This window comes from Pristis pectinata, chromosome 3, assembly GCF_009764475.1.
Source record: "Pristis pectinata isolate sPriPec2 chromosome 3, sPriPec2.1.pri, whole genome shotgun sequence".
NCBI classification, from domain to species: Eukaryota; Metazoa; Chordata; class Chondrichthyes; order Rhinopristiformes; family Pristidae; genus Pristis; species Pristis pectinata.
Genome location: NC_067407.1, coordinates 37433129 through 37457802, shown reverse-complemented (window position 1 = coordinate 37457802; position 24674 = coordinate 37433129). Strand labels below are relative to the sequence as shown.

General features: G+C 38.7%; 1 protein-coding gene across 1 annotated transcript; it reads left to right on the top strand.

The window, feature by feature from the left end:
• Positions 1–696: 696 nt before the first annotated feature.
• On the top strand, positions 697–24674 carry LOC127567737 (cytochrome P450 4B1-like). The gene is given in 12 exon segments (XM_052010721.1): positions 697–759; positions 2823–2967; positions 7086–7130; positions 9293–9420; positions 12235–12359; positions 13417–13568; positions 13920–14023; positions 15488–15678; positions 16407–16540; positions 17666–17730; positions 21266–21348; positions 24509–24674. Coding segments are annotated over 12 exon segments (1401 nt in total).

Genomic DNA, 24674 nt, shown 5'->3' with positions numbered 1-24674 from the left:
GTACAACTCTCTGCATTTTTTCTTTAATCAGGACGACTCCTATAGATCGCATTCTGAATAATATCCAATATATAACTTCGAGATACTGCCTCCTATTTACACAATATTTGGACAGCTTATGCATATTTACTATGGAAGATTGTGGTCAGCTATTGCAAATTTTCTATAGAATGCTTATTTGTGTTTTACAATTTATCTTCCTTTGAGCTTGAGTTAATCAGGCAGGATAACCAATTTTTTTTGCCATGGTGATGTATGTCAGGAAGGCTGTGTTTCATGGTGGGAGGAAACAAAACTGCTATAAATTTCACAGTATTTCTGATTTGAAGAGGAATTAATCATAAAAATCAAATCTAGGCAGCAGATAACTGATTAAATGTTCACTTGCAAAACTGCAGTATGAAACAAGATATGTTAGAGAGTTGGAGTATTTGCATTGGATTGGTTGTCAGAATTTGATAAATACTGGAGGTTTGGCTGTTAAAAGGTAGATTCAGTGTGAAGTCTTCTCAGTTCAGACTCAGGTGTTTAGTCACCTCTTTGAATACTGCCATCCAAATAACATCATTTGAACAATTACAGAAAATGCTCTCGTACACTATAGATCTGTATCAATTACTTCAGCTAATAGTTGGTACCTTTGTAGTATCCATTCTGATCAAAATATTGAATCTTTTTCGCAAGAGATGGATGTTGATGGAGGCAATGAAACCTTTCCCAGGACCCCCTACGCACTGGTTGTATGGGCATGCACATGAGGTATGTATAAAATTCATTAAGTCAATGAAGTTGCCTTGTTCTCTGAGAACTACCTTTCTCAGCAATATTGGTAATAGCCAATACTTGCAGTTTTTTGGATTAATTGAATTTTGCTATTGCTTCAAATTATAATTTATGTAGCTACAGGGAAAACAGGTATTTTTTCTGTTTTTATCATTGTGTATTTCTGACTGCTCAGGTCATGTAGTAACATCTTCATTTGTGGTGATCAAGGTTCTGAGTTTCAGCCTTACGACAGGTTTGAGTTTACACTTCAGATTGGTGCTCCAGTGCAGAGAAGGAGCACCATATGATCAAAACTGCCATTCTTGAAATGAAGCAAATCTTCCCTGCATTGAGGATCATTGATTGCCAGAATACATTGTAGGAAATTGTGCAGAGACTGCCCCATCTGGGAAATTTCCTCTTCAGGTCTGTCATGCCAATGAACCATTACATTATTTAGAGAAGGTCACTGAGTTCTCCTGCTATTAGCCCTTGTTCTTTCCTTGCAATGTCATCAAAATAAAACAGATTAGCTGATCATTCATCTCATTCCTCTTTATGACAGAATAGCTGCTCAGTTTGCTTATGTATCAAGCTACTTCAGTTTAAAATTAATTGTATAAAGTGCTGTGTGATATTATTATACAGTGGCAATGAATTTACTACTTATAATATAAAAATATTTGCTTTCTGTTTTACATTGTTCTATAAACATAGCCTGGCTTGTTCTGTATGGTCCCACTTTCTCCTTTGAGTGCTCTTATGTTGTTTTCTCAGATATTGTCACCTCACTGAGATTTTGTCCATTCTACTCTTATCTGCATTCTTGTTCACAAGTCATATTTGCTCAACGCTCTTTTCCCTTCCCTGCTGAATGATCTTTGAATATTTTATGCCCTATTTTTTTCCTGCACGACTTTTGTCTACCTACCTGATCTTTACAACTGTTTAATGCTAGAAGATGATTCTAACACTCAAAAGAAACATTTGTCCACACTGAGTTTTAATTAAACTGAAGGTAGGACTAGCTAAAAGAATGAAAACCTCCAGAGGTTTGGCTGTCCAGGTAGTTATTGAATCCTATTTGATGATACCTCCTGTATCACTCACCAATTTAAGATTCAATTAACAAAATTATTAGATTTTGCTCACTCAGCACATTGTCCAGAATAAGTCCATTCAAATATTATCATTATTAATAATGAAAGGTTACAGCAACTTCCTGATGTATCTGTTGATCACCGCACTAAGCTGTTTCCAATGGGCAGTCCCAGGATCTATTTCAGCTATGGAGTTAATCACACAGGCAGGCAGCTGCAATAGATACTACATTAGCCTCAGGGGCTCTGAATGAAAGAGGAATAGATCATTCAGGATTCTTATTTGTATATCTAGGGACCCTTTCTGGAACGCCCATGAATTTTAAGTGGGAAATAAAGGATCATGCTCAAATGTGATATGGACAAAGCTCCTAATAACATTTTTACTTCTGCAGGATAATGTTCTGAAGAACTGCTGGAATTCATAGGATTAAGCCTGCAATAAGAAACAATACCTTGAGGAAGGCTAAAACCTGTTTAAAAAAAAGTTATTCCCCCCTTGTCTGATTTAGGACAGGAGCATTTGTTCATTTTCAGCGGCTAAAGCAGTTTTCTTGTGCTATTCACGTCTACCTCAAGCCTTTCATTTCTTTTGGTGATTACCTACTCTGAATGTAATTGGTAATTGGTTTATTATTGTCACACATACCGAGATACAGTGAAAAGTTTTTTGTTTGCATGCCATGCAAACAGATCATTCCAAGCATATGTACATCAAGTACAGTACAAATGGAGAAAAAAAACAGAATGCAACATATAGTGTTACAGTTACAGAGAAAGTGCAGTGCAGGTAAACAAATAAAGTGCAAGGCCATGATAAGGTGGAGTGAGAGATCACGAGTTCATCTTTATCATATAAGAGGTCTGTTCAACAATGTCAAGTCTGACATGGTTTCTGGAGGTAAAATCTTTCAAGCTTATCAATGTTTTATTTTATCATGTTGAATTTCATTATAGCTTGCTCAAGATGTGGCTGATTTGGATAAGGCTGTGCAATGGGCAAAGAGCTATCCATATGGCCACCAAGTGTGGATTGGTCCATTTACGGCATTCTTAGCTTTATACCATCCTGATCATGCCAAGGCATTACTTGCAGTTTCAGGTGAGGAATTTTAGATTTTTCCTAGACATATGAACTGCAGGTTTTAGTGTTAATTTTTAAGAGATATCATCACCTTATCCAAATGAAAATGTGTCCACAATAATTGTATCTCATCTGCTACAAAAATGGCATTACAGGGGCTCTCTGGGTAACGAATGACCTGGCTTATAGAAATCCGATTTTACACAAATTCTCCCATACACTTTTGAAGCTTTTTTCAAGCTAGTAATAATAATATTTTTCATGGTATTCCTTAATGGCTGGATATAGTATATGTTTCATTAGTTTAATTATGGGTAGTGTTAGAGTGACTATTAAATGAAATGAAAGAATTATAACATAAGTATGTGGAGCACGATATGGGTTACGATAGAAAACAGACTTTTCTGACTTATAGAGAAATTGGCTTCTCAGGAAGGGAAGCCTTACGTCACCCAGGGACTGCTTGTGTTTTGGTGGTTCTGCAATGTCTTATCCACAGGAAATGAAGTGGCCACTTAATTGAATGGGATTTTACAATATGGATGATTAAAGAAAAATGATTTCTTTCCTACGGTTATTTTCATTGATATATAAAAGAAAACAAAATATACAAATTTATCTCACGATTCTAAAAGTTGTAAAAGTACAAGTACAATGGTATACTACCATTAGAGCCATAAAGTACTACAGCACAGAAACAGGCCCTTTGGCCCATCTGGTCTGTGCCAACTTGATCTTCTGCCTAGTCCTGCACCAGACCATATCCCTCCAAACCCCTCCCATCCATGTACCTATCGAAACTTCTCTTAGATGTTACAATTGAACCCGCATCCACCACTTCCACTGACAGCTCGTTCCACACTCACCCACCCTCTGAGTGTAGAAGTTTCCCCTCAGATTCCCCTTATATATTTCACCTTTCACCCTAAACCTATGTCCTCTAGTTCTAGTCTCACCCAACCTTTGGGGAAAAAGCCTGCATGCATTTAACTTATTTATACCCCTCATAATTTTATATACCTCTATAAGGTTCTCCTGCGCTCCAGGGAATAAAATGCTAATCTATTCAACCTTTCCCTACACCTCAGGTCCTCAAGTCCCGGCAACATCCTTGTAAATTTTCTCTAAACTCATTCAAGCTTCCATCAGCCATTTTTCAGCCCATTTTCCTAGCTGGTCAAGATCAGGCTGCAAGCTTTGATAGCCTTCCTCACTGTCCACTACACCCCCAATCTTAGTGTCATCCACAAATTTGCTGATCCCATTTACCACATTATCAACTAAATCTTTAATATAGATGATAAACAATAATGGACCCAGCACTGATCCCTGCGGCACACCACTAGTCACAGGCCTCCAGTCAGAAAGCCAACCATCTACTACCACACTCTGGCTTCTCCCACTAAGCCAATATTGAATCCCATTGACTACTTCATCCTGAATGCCAAGCGACTTAACCTTCCGGACCAGCCTCCCATGCGGGACTTTGCTAAAGTCCATGTAGACGACGTCCACCGCCTTTAACATTGGTTAGAAATGACCTACCATGCACAAAGCCATGTTGACTCCTCCCTAATCAGGCCCTGTCTATCCAAATACATATATATTCTGTCCCTTAGAATGCCTTCTAATAGTTTACCCACGACTGACATTAGGCTCACTGGCCTATAATTTCCTGGCTTATTCTTAGAGCCTTTCTTGAACAATAGAACAACAATAGCTATCCTCCAGTCCTCCAGCACCTCACCCATAGCTAAGGACTTTTTAAATATCTCTGCCAGGGCCCCTGCAATTTCTGCACTAGCCTCCCACAAGGTCCCAGGGGACACCTTGTCAGGCCCTGGGGATTTATCCACCTTCATTCGCCTCAGGACAGCCAGCACTTCCTCTTCTGTAATCTGGATACGGTTCATGACCTCACTACTCTTTTGCCTCAGTTCTATAGTCTCTGTGTCTGTCTCCAGAGTAAATACAGATGCAAAAAATTCATTTAAGATCTCCCCCATCTCTCTTGGCTCCATGCATAGATGACCATACTGATCTTCAAGAGGACCAATTTTGTCCCTTGCTATGCTTTTGCTATTAATAAAGCTATAGAAACCCTTGGGATTCTCTTTCACCCTGTCTGCCAGAGCAACCTCACGTCCTCTTTTTGCCCTCCTGATTTCTCTCTTAAATGTTCTCTTGCATTTCTTATACTACTCAAGCACCTTATTTGATCCTAACTGCCTATACCTGATTACTTGATAAGCACCACCTTCTTTTGCTTTACCAGGGCCTCAATATCCCTCGATAACCAAGGATCCCTAAACCTGCTAGCTTTGCCTTTTATTCTAACAGGAACATACAGATTCTGTACTCTCAATATTTCACTTTTGTAAGCCTCCCGCTTACCAAGCATCTCTTTGCTTGAAAACAACCTATCCTAATCCACGCCTGCCAGATCCCTTCTGATGCCATCAAAATTGGTCTTACTCCAATTTAGAATCTCAACCTAGGGACCAGTCCTATCCTTCTCCATAACTATCTTGAAACTAATGGAATTATGATCACTAAAGCCAAAGTCACCTGCCCTGTCTCATTCCCTAAGAGGAGATCTAGTATGGCATTCTCTCTAGTTGGGACCTCTGCATATTGATTAAGGAAACTTTCCCGAACACATTTGACAAACTCTATCCCATCCAATCCCTTTACAGTATGGGAGTCCCAGTCAATATGTGGAAAGTTAAAATCACCTGCTATAACAACCTTATATTTCTTGCAACTGTCTGCTATCTCTCTACAAATTTGTTCCTCTAAATCCCACTGACCATTGGGAGGTCTATAATATAGTCCCATTAACGTGGTCATCACTTTCTTATTCCTCAGTTCCACCCGTATTGCCTCTGTTCCACCCATATTGCCTCAGTAGACAAGCCCTCCAGTATGTCCTCTCTGAGCACTGCCGTGACATTTTCCCTGATGAGTAAAGCCTCCCCTCCCCCTTTAATATCTTCCTCTCTATCGTGCCTAAAATATCAGAGTTCTGGAATATTGAGCTGCCAGCATTGTATAATATGTGGGAGCACACTGTTCTTGCTCTGACTCTTTGTTAACTCTTTATTCTGCTTCTTTGAAAACTTCCATGTTCATTTATCTTATCCAGTCTTACTTTCCTGCTCCTTTTTACTCAATCTATACCACCCTCTATCTCTCACTTCTGGCTGGTGTTTGTCTGCTTGGCTGTGACTCCTCAATCTATCTTCACTTGTAGATAGAATGCAGTAAATCAGTCATTTTAAGTCAAGCCTTATTGCCATTTGGAAAAGAAGGATTAAAGAACTGGTGTTATTTACCCTGAGAGTTCAGCTTTGTTAACAGTTTCTCAATGTACACAAAAGAAGCTATCAGTATATTTCATGAAATATAAAAAAAACTTGTTGTAATTCAAGTAAGAAAAGATGGACTGATAAAATTCAAAAGATATTAGTGCATACTTCTTGGATTTCACTGTGGAGAAATATAAGGTTATATGCTTTGACACAGGACACCTGAAATGTGTACAGAATGAGGGGGCAGCCCATTAGCAAATGCAGTAAATAATTTTGGATGCTTGCTGGCCATTCAGTGAAAATATCAAATCCATATGAAACAGTTATCCACAAGGATTTGGCTTTTTCTCAAAGCCACTTGGCGTAAGCTAAATTAGATTTTTTTAAATTTTCTCTGAGTTATTGTTGAAATAATTAAGTGATTTCCCCAACAATAATGGACCTTACAGGTAGTATTAGTCAGGGGCTTCTGGGTCCACAATCTTTGATTTTCCCGTTGTTAACTTAAATAGATGAAAAATCAGGATTTGCTTGGATAAAATTCCCAACTAATACCTTGCTGGGGGATCAGCCCTCAAATGTGTCTAGTACCAAACATCTTCAGTATGAAAATAATGCATGAGATTAATCTTAGAGAATGGCAATAAAGATCATTGACAAACTTCTAGTTTTAATTTGTGAAGAAACTGAGATTTATTTTGTTGGGAAAAAGTTGGGAGAAAAATAACTCACCTTTTTAAAAAATCAGATGAATAATGCAGAAATTAACAAGTTATTTCTTTAACTTGGACTATTGAACTATCTGCTTCTGTTTATATATTTCAGAACCAAAAGATGATGTGGTCTACCGGTTTATGCTTCCTTGGACTGGTATGTACTGTGAGCCCTAATCATTGCATTTTTACACTGTTAGGCATTGCTTTATCACAAACTCTGTACAATAAATTAGCACCTTTTGTGACTTAAATTACATGGAAAAATATCCTTTATGTCAGAATACATTACACAGCTTACAGTTTTTACCTTTCAATAACCCTGTGATTATTTAATTGGTTTAGTATACCAAACTCTCAAGCTTAAACTACAGTAAAATCAGCTTAGGAGCAGCTGAACTCTAGTAACAATAGTACACGAGGCCCGGCACATTTTATCAGAAGAGCATTATAAGGTCATGGCAAAATTTCCATGCTCTTTCTTACCCTATCCTCATATTTCTTGATTTCTTTAGTGTCTAAAGATCTAGCAGTCTTAGTCCCGAATATTCTTATAGATTATGTATTGTTAGTCTGTTGAGGTGGAGAATTCCAAAGTGTCATTACCATTTGAGTGAAGCAATTTCTCATTACCTTATTCTTAGACGGGTTTTCTGCTTATTATGAGACTATGATCCTTAGAACAGCCTCTCAGCTTCCACCCTACCAGATCCCATAAGAAATTTATACAAATTTATTCATTTAACTAAACTTATGAAAATATGGGCCATTCTATTCAATCACTTCTAATAAATCAGTTCTCTAGTCACAGGAATCAAATCTAGTGATTCATTGTTAGGGGGAGCATATTCTTCTGTGGAGAGACCAATCCTTGGACATAGTAAATGAAAAATCAAAGAAAAACTGCAGATGCTGTAAATCTGAAATAAAAGCAGAAAATGCTTGAAACACTCAGCAGGTCAGGCAGCACTCAGCAGGTCAGGCAGCACCTGTGGAAATAGAAACAGTTAACATTTCAGGTCTGGGACCCTTCATCAGACCTGTAACATTGACTGTTTCTTTCCTCTAGGTGCGGACTCTAAAAGGACCCCCAAATTCCCCTGCATTTCAATGTTTACATGTAAAATGATTCTCCTGTTCTTCCTATTGAAGTGAATAATTCATTATTTTTCACTCTATCTATCACCCTCTTGGCCAGTTTCCTAAGCAGTCTATATTTCCTTGCTGCCACATGACAAAGTCAAGGGAAGGGGATTTATATTGGAAGGCCTAAGCTTTCCTTGTAGGGTTTGAGGAGCACTTCTGCCACTCCTAACATCAGTTAAAATTAGAGAAAGTAAGAGAAGGTGGTTAAAATGGCCCAGCTTTCTCTTTATGCCTCTCTGGCCCAGCTTTCCTCCCCATCATTAAAACTACAACTGTTTGCCTTCTTACCTAATAGAGCTAGCTTCATGTGAATGTCATTGTTCGGCACAACAGGGTTCAAATAGAAGGCACCAGAAGTGAAGCAGGTAAACAGATGGTGAATCCTCCAGCTAATTTTAATTGCCAGTCTTCCCTATATTCACTGGATAGATAAACAGAGATAAACACATTCTTTGTGTAATGTATCATGTATTGAGTTAACACTCTGATGAAGGTGTAACTATATGTGCTACAAGTTTGCTCTTAATTGAAAAATGCCTAATAAATCTTTATCAATTGTTAGCCGCTGTAACAGTGACCTTCACAACTGTTTTCACATACAAGCAGGCAAATACAATGCTTAGAATTGATTTTGCTTTGTGATCTAGTTCTCTGCTCCTTCCTTGAAGGAGCTAATTCAATGAGTATTGTCCAATGAGTGCCTGTCACTGTACTTCACCCCTATCCACCTCCTCCTCCTCAGTAAATTGACATTCTTCATGTGAGAGATGAGGTAGTGAACATCAGCAGGCTGTGGGATCAAGAGACAGTCACAGTCCGGTATGATGTTACTCTCAACTAAACTGGTGCAACACTACATAGTAAGCAAGAGTATCCACCCTGGTTAATTTTACCTTTCCTACCCTCAAGAACTCTGAGGCTCACCAAATGATCAAACTGTCACCTTAGCTGAAGTTATGAAGAATTAACTCTTTGGATCTTCCTAATTTCTAGGCTTTAGTTTCATATTTTTCAATGTATTTATCAACTGAGTCATTTTGGAAGGGCTCCATAATTGCTTCATTTCAAATTAACCATCCAACTATTTACAGGAGCAAAAGTCCTTTAATTTCACTAGCAGTTTCAAAGGGTGAATACCGCTTGTATTTAGAAATGATGCTCTATGAATTTCAGGTCATGGCTTGCTAATGTCCAGTGGTCAGAAGTGGTATCGTCATCGGTGACTTTTGACACCTGGGTTCCACTATGATATATTGAAGTCGTATGTGCAGGAAATTGCAGAGTCCACCAGAATCATGCTGGTATGTGCCTTTGAGGCTTCCAATAATTCTTGAATTGTGATTTTCCAGTAAGGAAGGGACACTGGTTATTGAAATGATTACTGGCCTTTCACACTTGAAGCATTTTAACCAACCCAGTCTCCACTTTTTAATTTTTCTTACATGAAATGTGTTTGGGCCATTTGCTGGGGACTCAGCTCCAAACAACCATGAGATGAATTTCCTTTGGATTTCCCTCCTGGACCATCATAACGTTGACAGAATTTTGTCGGAGGTTCTGTTCATGTGACCAAGTTACAGTGGAAAAGCAAAAGAATATATCCCCCTCCATAATATAGAATTACATTTCTAACTGAAATAAAATATAAAGTCAAGAGTCACACCGCTTTAGGAACCTGGTCTCAGAGTCTCCAGTTTGATGTGATTTTCCACAAACATTCTACTTTTCGGGTGAGTACCCCTAATTCCTGTTTCCCACAGCTGCAAAGACATGGTCACAATTTTCCATGGCTTCTCCTAAGACATCATCCTCTATTCTCCACTCTTCCAGATCTTCATATTCTGTAAATCAATCAGTGCAATATCCCCACTAACACCAATTTCCTAAATAAAGTGTGTAATGTGGTGCGTGGGAGTGAATTAGCAAGTGACCAAGCGGGTTACGTGGAGGAATTTGCAATAGAGGAACATAAGCTACAATTTAGGTCCAGAGAGTCATTGATGGCTTGAACGCTATTTTTCTCTTTTTCACAATCATCATCAGCATAGTGTAATAGAATGACTTTCCTTTTTTTCATCTCCTTTTCTTTATCATTATTGTCTTCTTCTTTCTCTCATCTGTCTTTCATTCTCCTGGATGGGTTTGCTGAAAAGAAACTCCATCAGCAATGGTCTGTAATTAAGTAGATTGAGAAGGCCTTGAATGTTTTGAAATTTACGATTGTAGAGATGTTCACCCAGTGAACTTAATATTAATGCAGTGTTACCAACCTTGGTGCATCCTCAGGCTAGAGAATACTAGTTCTTCTGTTGCTCTTTGGCAAGCTCCTTTTAGAGAATAAATTCTCAAGTGTAACAGATATCCCCTCTGGTGGACAAAATCACTTGTGACAATTAAATTAGGTTAAGGCTAACAATTAAAGCACAATCTCTGAGTTGTGTTGGACAAATGCTGTAAGAGATCTGGTGGTACCATATTATAACAGTAGCCAAATGGATTTTAAGTTTCTGCATGCAAGGAATTACTGTTTGCAGAGACACACAATTTGATCCTAAGTTAATGATTCCCTTAACAAGCATATGATATGAAGGAATTAGAGGTTGGATAACATGTCTGTCCTAACAGCACTCATTAAAAACAGGAAACAACTAATTCATGGCCTTGCCTGACCTGATCAGATCACTATGCTTATTGTAGCACTGCTCTGAAGGTCTGTGGTGACAGTGCCACATGATTTGAGGTACTTTTGAATGAATCTCCTGAAGAGCATACGGAAATTGGACTAACTCAATTTTATTTATTTCTTTTTGAAATGACTGCCTTCCTCTTTGGCTTTCTGTGTCAGACTGCTAATACAAGATTTTCTTGAAATGTGGAACATGAGGCATCCTGTACAACTACCCGGCTGTGAATTCTGCATTCCAAACAATTTGGAATTTAATGCAGACAAGTGTGAGGCGTTGTACTTTGGGAGGACAAACCAGGGTAAGACTCACACAGTGAATGGTAGGGCTCTGAGGTGTGCGGTAGAACAATGGGACCTGGGAATACAGGTCCATAGTTCATGAAAGTGGCATCACAGGTAGATAGAGTCATAAAGAGAGCTTTTGGCACTTTGGTCTTCATAAATCAGGGCACTGAATACAGGAGTTGGGATGTTACGTTGAAGTTGTACAAGACGCTAGTGAGGCCAAATTTGGAGTATTGTGTGCAGTTCTGGTCACCTACCTACAGGAAATATATCAATAAGCTTGAAAGAGTGCAGAGAAAACTTACAAGGATGTTGCCGGGACTTGAGGACTTGAGTTATAGGGAAAGGTTGAATAGGTTGGAACTTTATTCCCTGGAGCGCAGGAGAATGAGGGGAGATCTTATAGAGGTATACAAAATTATGAGGGGTATAGATAGGATGAATGCATGCAGGCTTTTTCATCTAGAACTAGAGGACATAGGTTTAGTGTGAAGGGTGAAATATATAAGGGGGATCTGAGCGGGTTCTTCTTCACTCAGAGGGTGGTGGAAGTGGTGGATGCGGGATCAATTGTAACATTTAAGAGAGGTTTGGATAGGTACATGGATGGGAGGGGCTTGGGGGGATATGGTCCAGGTGTAGGTAGATGGGACTAGGCAGAAGATCAGGTCGGCATGGACTAGAAGGGCCGTAGGACCCTTTTCTGTGCTGTAATATTCTATGACTCTAAATCTCCCAGAATATAGATGTTTTCACCCTGTTTTGGCACAGAATGGCTTCACTCCTGATGTACAAACATAAAACATTGTTTGATATAGGATTTTTAGTAGATAATTGTATATTTAAATAAGTTGATCTTGTAAATTATAATAGCGTTAGCTTGGCAAGGCATTGGTAAGTGTAAGTCCTAATTAATTGATGTATATCTGAGAGCCACGTCAGATTATGGTTGGATGCCTGAATAATAATCGGGGCTAAAACTCAGGGAGGTTACCTTTTCCTTAGCCTAAGATTTTCCCTACCTGACTCAGCTGTATTCCAATATTCCCTTCAGCTCTGTAACTAAGCATCAAACTCAGGAGTGTAGTCTTCCACTGTGCCATCAGTGGACACTGGACTGTGAATAACACATCTCTTTCTACAGGACAAATGGGAACTGCTCAGCACAAATGGAAAATCTGTGGAGCTCTACCATCACTTGAGCCTTATGACACTGGACAGTATCCTGAAGTGTGCCTTCAGTTATCACAGCAATTGTCAGATTGAAAGGTTAGAACTTTTTATGCATTATTTTTATTATTAATGGTTGAATGTTAAAATATTAATTTTAGACTTAAATGTTAAAACAGGAATCTTACTCTTTCTGTGAGTCTGACTTTGCCTATCCCCCAATGTACAATTACTTGTTTTTCATCTTCTAGTCTAGTATTTAGTATGAATAATATGTCCTGATCATTCAAATGTACTCCTATCAAACTCCTCCTATTTTAACAAGGGCATTAGTTATTCACTTAATACTTATTTAAAAAACAGCAAAGAAAGAAATTCATTGTCAGGTTTGCTTTCCACTTTAACTTTATTCACCCTTTTTTTCTCCCTTTCCCTCTTCTTCTCTCAATGATTCCTGTTCACTTATAGTCGACATAAAAACAGGCCCTTCTGCACACCGTGTCCATGCCATCTCTCAATTACCTATCTATACTAATCCAATTTACCAGCGCTTAGTCCATAGCCTTCTATGTTTTGCTTTCAAGTGCTTGTCCGAATACTTTTTAAATGTTGTGAAAGTACCTGCCGCCATGACCTTCTCAGCCAGGAAATGGAGGTGGGGAGCAGCAAGTTCTAGAACCTAGGGTTAAGACTGCAATAACCATAGTAGGGAAGGCTGCAGTTCAGAGAAGCATCTCAAGACTACATTTCCAGAAATGTTGTGACAATGGTATATTACTCTGGTTATGATAGCCTGATAACATTTAAATAGGCATACAGCATGGAACAGGGGCTAAGGAATGAGCAAAAGGGCATTTCAGACGTGAGGGAATAAGAAAGACAGTCAACTATCTGACTGCCTGGAAAGTGGGCATTGGAGGAAAGGATGCAATGCTTGTGAGGGAGACAGGCTGTAACAATAGTAGAAAGATAAAGGACCCATTTAAAAAAAGACCAGTGTTCTACCAACTGAACACAGTTGAAACTGATTTTTGATGCCCTTTTTTTTATAAATAGCAAGGAATGAATTTTGTTCCAAGAATAATACATTAATGCAAATACCATTAATCTAATGACATCCAATACTTTTGATTTGAATTTTGTCTTTATTTTGTAGCCATAACTCATACATCCAGGCTGTGTATGAACTCGGTTTCCTTGCCAATCACCGATTTAAAACCTTTCAATATCATTATGACCTCACCTACTACTTCACACCTCATGGATACCGATTCCAGAAAGCCTATGACCTGGCACATGCACACACAGGTAAGCAATAATTGTCAGTGTGTCTCACTGTTCTACATTATTTAAAAGAATTATCAAAGTGGAATTTGAAGATCATTTACTTACCTCTCTTTCCATTTAAATACATTTTTATAATATTATTGACCTGAAAAATACATTAGAATGATTCAATCTGAGGTATATGCAACATTTACCACATTTGCATTAGTCTGAGAAGCTATAGGCTCATGCTGAGTGACTCATGCCTTTAGACCAATGATTCCTCACATTGACTTCCCTTTCCCTGTTGTTATCATAAAGTCATAACCTACTATGGAGTGTTCTGTCCAGTTCTCTACTGGGACACATTCATCCAAATTATTCTTTTACCAGACAAAGTGATATGCCAAAGGAAGGAAGCACTGAAAAATGAGAAAGAATCGGAAAGAATCAAAAAGAAACATCGTGACTTCTTGGATATTCTTCTGTGCTCAAAGGTTGGTGCCCAGAGGTAATCATGGTTATGAATATTTGTCTTTTGCCACATGCTATTAGTCAAAGTGATGATCATGTCATTCTCTAGAATTTCTGTGGTGCAACGTGATGAATTATTTGTGCAACTTTTCAGTTTATGAGATGATCAGGTTAGTATCCAGATATAATGGGAAGAAAAGGGATAATGGTTGGTGTGTTACTTTGCCACTCAGTACCTCTACCAAGTCACTTCCACATATATGCAAGACATCTTTTTCTGCTCTGCTCTGAGAATGTGTATAATGAAAGGTTAGGAGAGTAAAAGATTGTGAGCCCTGAAACGAGAATTAAAGGGTACATCACTATGACTGTAATAGACTGCTTGAAATAGCTGTGCTTCGCTTTGCAGTGCCTTGCTTCAGAGATTTTGCTTGCTTCAGCTAGTTTTCTTCAGCCTTGAGGTGTGATAATACCAAGTACAATTAGTTCCTGTCTCAGCAAGTCTGCACAATTGACTCTTGCTCCACTAAACTGACCCTGAGCCCACCATGAGAAACCTTACGTATACAAAGATAACCGGTGGAACAAGATGGTCTGAAAAGATTAAGGAACTATAGCTTTAGTAACTGTTTTTAAGTAAATTCCTTTGTCTGTAACCAATCACGATGTAGAAAATAAGTGCCATGCTGCCTGACTAATGCATGATCATTCCTTGTATGGTAATTGTTTGCACCTCTGAAAAAGTATAAGAATGTATGTAGATCAATGCATCTCAGAGACCACCCGGTCCGGGACGTAGGTGCCTGGCTTGGTGCTCTCTCCTCGGATCAAGTAACAAAGAGATTGAACGAGAACAGTGGTCTTTTGAGTCTTCTCTCCAACCGAATTCGACAGCTCTACCACATCCAGTAATTCCTGAAATTTGTCATATAGACATTGCTGTGTACTTGTGTCTCCCTCAATATCTTACTTCCTTCCATATGTGACTCTTGAGGTCTTCCATTTGAAGGTACACTGTTAAGTACAACAATCAGACAATAGCCATCCAAGTGAGCCAGCTAGCATTCTACTCCCACATTTCCCCTTAGATGCTGGTTCCACAGCTTGCTGCTGCAACCTTTTAAGTGGAGAAGTTCCTAATTTCCACAAACCCCTACATCTCATACAATTTCCCTATTGGCTCCTGAAACTTACTGAAGGGTTAGCGTTAGAGAGGTTTGGTGAGTAAAATTCCTGCCTGCAGAGTGCATAGATCACACTGGGTTATAAAGACCATTTGATCCTTAAAAGGCTCAAATTTCTGAATATGCTTTCACAATTAGCTGTATTTTTCCCAAGAATGTATTAGAAAAGGAGGAATAAATAATTTATTTCATTTTCTAATGATTTTTCTTTTGACTACATATAGTTTATTTCTCTTCCACTGCCTTTTTTTTCAGTGAAAGTAAGTATGTAGATTTTGACTCAGTGTAACGTACTTATTTTAGGATGAAAATGGAGTTGGATTATCGGATGAAGACTTACACGCAGAGGTTGAAACTTTCATGTTTGAAGGCCATGACACTACAGCGAGTGGGATCTCTTGGCTCATGTATTGCCTGGCCCAACACCCAGAGCACCAGCAAAAGTGTAGGGAAGAAATCCAGGGACTTCTGGATGGGCACGATGAATTTAGGTGGTGGGTTTTGAAATAATTTTTTATATATATAAGTTTCCATGATCCAAAAACCAAACATCCTGAGCAAGGAAAATACTTGAGCTTATTATGCTTTACACAAGATAGCATGCAAAATTGCTCAATCCTTTAATTCTGATTGGCACTTCATGGGGAAAACACCTCCAGGCAATAAAGCAGGTAAAAAGAACAAATTCCAATGATAAGGGACAGGGTGAAGTGAAGTGATTCCTAAAGTTCAATGATTTTGCATCCAGAAAAATAGTTAACAGTAACCCTCACTGAGTTATAATAATGTAGTAAGACTAGAATATGTAAATTAAGCTATGAAAGAAGAATCAGAGGTCATTGTACAAGACTATTCTGGTAGTTCAAACCCTTACGATGAACAATTGTGTGTCAGGAAATCACCTGCAAACAGAATACCCGATCTAGACCTCACCACATTTGGTGGTGAAAAAAAACTGCTTGTGTTTGTGAAGGTTCTGTAGCTGACCATTGCAAATCTCATTAACCACACCAACACTAGTAAATGAGTCTCTCCTGGATTTAACATTTTTTACCATCATCTACTCACCAATAACACTGTTAAACACGTGATCTCTCAAAGTAGACTTATTTAAGGTGTTTTAATCATTGGATGCAAACAGATTATTTTTGTTCACTATTGGTTCATGCCACACCTCAATAAAACTTTTGTTAAGAATTCTGCTTTTATTCTGTATTCGCAGGGAATTCCTGAGTACAATGCCATACACCACAATGTGTATAAAGGAGTCTCTACGGCTTTTCCCCCCTCTACCAGGACTTTCCAGGAAACTGACCAAACCTCTTGTATTTCCTGATGGAAAGCAAGTTCCTGCAGGTCTTGCAGTTCATTAATTTTTAAGATGAATTAAAACTCTTATCTATTGATCCATTGAATTACTTTTGGTGGATCCATTATGTTTGTAAACAACTGCTTTCCTGAACAACAGGTGTCGTGAGTTCTATATTAGATGTATGGTGGCATAAGTGAAGTATTGTTGATGTCTGGCACTATAACAGTCATTATATTGTTTCTATACCTAATCAAAATCATGCAAGAAGTCAGTGAATCCTTTCAGTTAAAATTTTGGATTGCCCACAACAGCATAGTGGGACTGTGCAAAGTGAGTGTGAGCATTATCAATGCAGTCACCAGCATCTGCAAGTTTTCTTAGAAATCTACCTAGAATCCTGCCCTTATTATTCTTGCAGACTCTAATTTCATAGAGATTTAAGAATGAATGGTCTTAGTGTTGCAAATGGCACACCTACCTGTTATAATTTTCAAGGGGTGGGTCAGGTTGGATGGATGTGCCATTATCTAGAAAAAAGCTTCCTCCTCCATTGTTCAGTTCCTGAATGCTCCTACTGGGAAATGAGTGGTCTGAGAGTTTGCGTCTTGAAATGGTGGAAGAGCTATTTAAAGTATCACATCATCAGCTTTACTAGAGTGAAAGAATTTGTTCATCAGTTCTATTAAAGACTTGATGAGTTCCAAGAGGAATAGTCAACAAGAGAAAGGAGATGCAAGAAAACATCATTAATTAAATGCTGGACCTATAGTTAATGGGAATGAGTTTCAGTCATTGACCTTAACTCAGGTGCACATATACGTATGAAGCTCTTTGAGGTAATGAAAGTTAAATTAGGTGTGTCAATGCATTTCTAAATATACTGTAGAGCCTCATGATTTACTAAGTCCAGTGTGGTCAAAGCAGCAGCTGAAATGTTGGTGAGGCATCAGGAAATCATCATTTAGAAATCAGGAATTGTTCCCTAACAGAAGAATATCAGGCCTTTGCCAGCTTCTGAGTCTGCATCACAAGTATTATTAGAGGAGACTGAGGAAGACTGCCTAGCTGTTAAATGGCCAGGAAAGTAGTGTCGTGCATGAAAATTCTAACAGGAGAAGTCAGTTGACATTTATGAGTTGGACTGAGGTTATTTGATTATATTTTCACAGGTTGTCTGGTTGCATTGAGCATCTACTGCCTCCACAGGAATCCAATGTTCTGGAAAAAACCTGAGGTAATTTCCTTTTCCATATATAAAACAAAATCATTAAATTAAAGCCATGCTAGTAGTCTATTACTGTCAAACATTTCACCAGTGTGTCCGTAAGCAAGTCCTTTTTCTATGAGCTGCATTACTTTAATTATCATTTACTGTATCTACTATAAATGCAGACAGTGTAATTCAGCTTTTGAGAAAAGTTGCGATTTTGAAACACTTGTTTGAAGTTTTACATTTTTTTTGATAGTATTAGTGTCTCATTTATAGCTTGGATGTTTAAGAAAAAGTATATTATTCCCTAGATTCTGACAATTCCCTAAATTCTAGAAAAATTCCAGTAGATTGGAAAACATTACTACTCAAGAAAGGAGTCCAGTAGATCGGAAAACATTATTATTCAAGAAAGGAGTGAGAGAGAAAATAGGGAACTAAAGACCATTTAGGCTAACACTTGTTGTCAGGAAAATGTAGGAATTCATTATTAAGGGAATGATAAAAGAGCATTTAGTAAAATATAACATGATTAAGCAGTCAAAATATTTTAGGAAAGCAAAATCATATCTACCAAAATTATAAGAGTTCTTTGTGTATGTAACTAGCAAGGTTGATAAAAAGAAGACAGTGGATGCAGCATGTTTGCATTTTCAAAAGGTGTTTGGTAAAGTGCCACATAAAAGGTGACTGCACAAAAGCTCAAAGGCTTCAGGGTAGGATAAAGGATTGGTAACAAGAGAAAAGTAAGGTTAAATGGGTCATTTTCAGAAAACATTTTGCAACTGGTGCAGTGGCACAGGGATTAGACAATAGAGACATAAAGGGTTAAATAGTGTGGGCAGGAAAGTGGGGTTTGGAACACAGATCAGATCAGTCTTGATCTTGCTCAATTGCAGATAGGATTCAAGGTGCTGAGATGGCCTATATCTGCTCCAATTAATTATATTCTTATGTTCTTGTATTAAGAATGTAGCTGGCTGTGGAATTTTAATCTCCAGTTCTATGCCTGAAAGCGAGAAGAAACAATTGTGTTAGAAGGAATGTGTATTAAATTTGCTGTGTAATCTCCTACACCTGCATCTGACAGGAAATTCCCTATAATTTTTTGATGAAAAATGGCAGGCAAGGACTGACAAAACACAACTGAGTCCATTTGTTTTTATTGGCATTTTGCAATTCCAAGGGCGAGAAGGATTTTCCAACAGCTAATCAGTGTAATTCCCAGAGAAATGACATGTTCAGCTACTAAAATTGTCATTTGCACCTTTTCTCTAATGATTCCACCAATCCTCCACTGGAATTTTGCTAGATAGTCAGGAGAACCTTATTGAAATTTACACATTTTCTACTTAGGCATTAGAGTATTTCTCCTGCAGGTCGAGCTTTTGGTATCTGTCAAATGCAGTGTTCCACAGTGCTAAGAACAACATTCAACAATCATAATTCACCAGTTGAAATGTGGGATAGTACATCATGATAGGGAACTTCTGTAAGACCTTAAATTGTTGTAATCAAAAGAAATATATATACAGGATAATATGCAGTCAAGAGTAGTAGGTTCCATAGCAAAACACAGCAATATTTTTATAAGCAGCAGTACCAAAGCTTGAGTAGTTTATCAATATTGGCCTGAAATTTTCCTGTCATGGAAAGGCATACTAAATTTGGTATGCAAGTCAGGTCAATGTATGTTTTATGTGAGTGACTGTCCTTGCAAAATCCTATTGAATTCAAGACATAAAGCTCCATGTGCAGTAGAACAATATTCTCAAAGACCTCTCTCCACTTGATTCATAATGCAGAGGATAACAGTTAGAGTGTGGGTATTGGTATTGGTTTATTATTGTCACTTGTACTGAGGTACAGTGAAAAACTTGTCTTGCATACTGCTCGTACAGATCAATTCATAACATAGTGCATTTAGGTAGTACAGGGTAAAAACAATAACAGAATACAGAGTAAAGTGTCTCAGCTACAGGAAAGTGCTTTGAAGGTAGACAATATGGTGCAAGGTCATAACAAGGTAGATTGTGAGGTCAAGAGTCCATCTCATTGTATAAGGGAACTGTTCAGCATGGCAGGGGAACAAGGTTGGAAAGAAGTCTGGGGTGAGGGTTGGAAGGGTTTCAGCATCATACTTAAAAGGTCAATCAGATCATCATGGATAGGGTCAGGTAACAATTAGCTACCATCTCTTGGAGGCAAGTGATATTGTTATTGGATTGGGAGGGGGCCAAGTTTAAGTTGTGGAGGTTGGTGGAGTATTAAGAATGATTTGGGGGAGGGGGTGGTTTGGGGGGGGCTGGAAGAAGAGCGAGAGCAAGGGGTATCTTAACCTAAAAGGGAACCTACCTGCAGCCAGTTGCCAGTGGCAGAGTCAATAATTTGTGACTTTCTGAAGCAGGTCCATATTAAGTTTTGCCAAGATAGGGCTCACATTTGTACAGCTGTCCTCCAGCCATGTATGAATAAATTTAATTCTCAGAAGCTGCATCTGTACGTGTTGCATGTTGCTGGATGTCATTGCAGATGTCCCAGCAACCAATACGTGTTAGCTCATCGTACGCATAGAGGATCCCGTAAAATAATGGTAGCACTCAAAATCAATGTGTTAACCCATTTAGAGATCAGTTTTCCAATGAAATTCCATCACTTACTGTACATTATGCCTTGTAATTGAGGTTCCAGACCATTATCCCAATCTTCATTTTATTTCCTCATATTATGCCTGAAATGTTTATTGTTATTACAGCATATACCACAACTTATTTTTAATTGCTCTTTACATACTCTTGCTCGTACTTTCTGTTTATCAATTGAGACAACTTTGATAAACCACCCAAACTTTGCTCTCATGGATTGTTATTTAATAATGTTTTTACTGCCTTGAAACCTATTTCTGAATACACATAATCATATATGTGGTTTTATTTTGATCTCAACAATTCAAACGTCTTAAAGAAACCCTCTAACATTAAATCCAATTCCACATTCCAACTAGTAACATTGTGGTTGTTGAAGCCCACTCTCACTGTCTTACCAGCATGAATGTGATGGTGATAGACAAGCATCTCGCACTTTGGATTGTTTTATTTAAACAAGTGTACTATTGTGTAATGTTCTTTAAAGAGAGATGATTTGAGATACATTTCCTGTGTGTTATAGTCAAATTTAATAGGTTGAATCCATTATTGAAATAAAAATGTTAATATACTTGAAACCCTAGTGTAATGTACATAAATAGAATGTAAAATTGGTCTTAGCTGTAAGATAAATGTATATATCTGATCTTTTAGTCATGCAGCAACTATTTGGCTCCTTCATTTGCAGGGAAGTTCCTATAGAATATCCTCTAAAAGTTATTGTTATAGGAATTTTTAAATAACAATCTGGACAGGTATTACTGCTTTTGTCAAAACGAATTCTTTCTGAAGCAGGTTTATTGTGATGTAGCAATGGAGAATCTTTGTGTGAATTTGTAATTATACAGTATATAAACAATATATTTCTGATTAATCCGAAGTGGTAATGTGTACTATTGCTTTCCATGTATCAGGAGTTTAACCCTTTGAGGTTTAGCCCAGAAAATTCAGAACACAGGCACCATCATGCCTTCATACCTTTCTCTGTTGGACCAAGGTAGGAAAACAAAGTATTTGACCATTAAATTGACATTGCCTTTGACACTAATTATTTTATAAGAATCTAGTTTACAGCAAATGGACACATTCTAATTCAACTGCAATATCCCTGTGTTAGTGTTAAATAATGTCTGATATTTAAAGCAGAAACACTAAGATGAAAAACTTAGACATAAAGCAATCTGGGGATGGAATGGGGTGGAAGGTAATCTCACATTAATGGGTACCTCAACGTACTTTGAAATGTCATGGGAAACATTTTGACAGGGAAAGACCAAGCATAAAAACTAGAAATGGGAGCGGGTGATTCAGTCCCTCATGCTGGCTCTGCCAGTCAGAAAGAAGATGGCTGATCTTTTACCTCAGTGCCATTTTCCTGCATTAATCCCATATCCCTTGAATTCCTTAATCTATCAATCTATTTCTTGAATATACTGAGCATCTGAACCTCCACAGTCATTGTAGGTAGAGAATTCCAAAGATTCACCACCCCCTGGGTGATTCCTTTCTCATCTGAGTTCTGAATGGATGATCTCTTATTTTGAGATTGTGGACCCAAGTTCTAGATACCCCAGGAAGGGGAACCATTATCCCTGTATCTCTTCTGTAAAGCCCCATAATAATTTTGAACATTTCAAAGAAATCATCTCTCATTCTTTTAAAATCTAGAAAGCATAGGCCTATTCTGTTTAACCTCTCCTCATGGGTAGAGTTGAAAAATTAGGCCTTTAGTAGTAAGGGCCATTGCGTTTCAAAATGCAGGACTGTAAAGGCTGAAATGCAACCTCATCCAGGGAGATGTGGAACAAGAAATATAAAGTCAGAGATATGGAGAAGACCGAAGTTGTAAGGTGTATTCCTATGAAGGGTCTTCGAAACAAACATATGGAAAATCCATGGCCCCTCAGGCACAGCCCTCACTGTAGCTCAAGTGAGAATGGGGAAACAGGGACCCACATTAGGACTGCACCTGGGAACAGCATGGGGATTCCTAATTATCCAGCCTGGTTGAGGCCAAACCTACCAGATTGCCAAATGCCAGAAGTGGGGACCACCTAGAGATCTATGACATAAGAGAGACTGCAGATGCTGGAAATCTGGAGCAACTCAGCAGGTCAGGCAGCATCCATGGAGGGAAATGAAGTCAATGTTTTGGGCCATGACCCTATATCAGGATTGGAAAGGAAGAGGGCAGAAGCCAAAATAAAAGGGTAGGGGGAGAGGAGCATGAGCTGGCAGGTTGATAGGTGAGTCCAATTAAGAGGGGGGAGGTAGGGTAGGTAGGTGGGGGAGAGGGGTGAAAGGGAATGATGAGAAGCTGGGAGGTGATAGGTGGAAGAGACAAAAGGCTGAAGAAGGAATCTGATAGGAAAGGACAGTAGACCATGGAATAAAGGGAAGGAGGTGGGCAGGTCATGAAGGTGGGAGAGGGGAAAGAAAAGGGGTGAAGGGGCCACAGGAATGAGGGAAAACAAAGGGGGGGGGGGGAAAACAGAGGGGAGTGGTTACCAGAAGTTAGAGAAATCGATGTTGATGGCATCAAGTTGGAGACTACTGAGTTGGAATATGAGGTGTTGCTCTTCCAACCTGCGTCTGGCCTCAATGTGGCAGTAGAGGAGGCTGTGGACAGACACATCAGTGTGGGAATGGGAGATGGAATTAAAATGGCGGCCACTGGATGATCCTGGCTGTTGTGGCAGACGGAGCAAAGGTACTCGACCTTGAGGTCTATCCCTGGAATGTTACTCAGACCCAAGTAATAGCAGAATTGTTTAAAACTTTTTGCCCCCATACAAAGGGACTTAACAAGGCACTCGAGGTCATTTTGTGAAAGCCTTGGGAGCAACCCTTCAATAATAGACACAACTCTGTTAGATTTCATGGTCTGCCAGACAGGTAGAAACATTATATCTTCCACGAATGTAGCAGGCACTTGCCCAGGCTATTCAGATTGACCTGACAACCTTTGGTGATGTGAACACTATGCATCATGAAGAAGTACATTCCCAACACTGAGAAAGAAGGTAGTGGACAGTATTAAACTCAAGCAGAGAAATCAAAGTGAAATAGTGAGTAGGTCAACATTGTAATTGGTTATATTGATCAGGACTAATACAATGCTGTGGCCTGATTTAGACATGTTCAGTGTGTTGAGAGACATTACTACCACTGTCCAAGGGCCTGGCCTGTGAGTAAATAACAGATAAGGTTGTATTTGGAAGGCTTGAGGACTTTTATTTCAAGTAGGCAGATGATGACAGTGGTTTGAAAGGAGTGGGGATAAGGCCTAATTACAGGGATGGTTTGGGTACAAAAGTGGGAAAGTAACACACTGCAAGACATTCCCTTCTGTAACATTATTAAGGGATGTGCTGGCTTCATAGATGAATTAAGTTTAATGAGAGTGCGTGAGAGAGGCCGAAAGGCATTGAAAGTGAGGACTACATTGTGATGGGAATCAGGATGAGGGTAAGGCTAGGAAAGAAAACATGGAGTGAATGGTCACAATTTTGGAAATGATATTTTACTTCCATTATCAGAGGTTAGGGTAGTTGATGCAGAGATTTTGGGTGGACATAGTGGGGTGAATATTTGGGCTCATCCTTTCCTTCCAAGAAGACTCAATTTTACCTGTAGAATTGGAGAGAAAGCTGTTGTAAGTTGTAGGTTGCTAGTAGAATGCCATGAGTTCACTAACCTGCACCCCATAGACATTAGTTCATAGAGACTGCTGTTTTACTGGCTGGTCTGTCAAAAATGCTTTTGAACATTTAAACAGTTATGCTGATCTGAGTGTGGATGGTAAGCTAGAAATAAGGAGGTTCCCATCCCACCACTGTGCCCACTGACCTAGGGGATTATGTTTGAAGTGGGCAGAGATTCTAAATCACTCCCTTTGCAGTTAGGAGGCAGGCCACTATTCATAAAATATAACTAAATTGCCACAGGCATAGCTGGTTAATTGTATGACGGTATGTCATTTAAAACCACATAGTAGTAGATCTTAACAGAAACTCTGGGGCTGTGGAAGCAAAGGTGTCCTATTATGAATGCTGTGATATTGGTTCTGTAGAATGCACTTCCCTTGTTGACTGGATTTTCAAAGAAGATTTGAAAATGCTTCCTTGTAAGTTTAAAGCATTTCACTTCTTTTGCAGGAACTGCACTGGTCAGCACTTTGCCATGAATGAAATGAAGGTGGCCATTGCACTAATCCTTAACCAATTTGAGCTGGAAGTTGATGAATCAAAACTACCAATCAAAGTGCCCCAGCTGGTCCTCCGGTCCAAAAATGGAGTATACCTAAAGATTAAAAAAACTTGA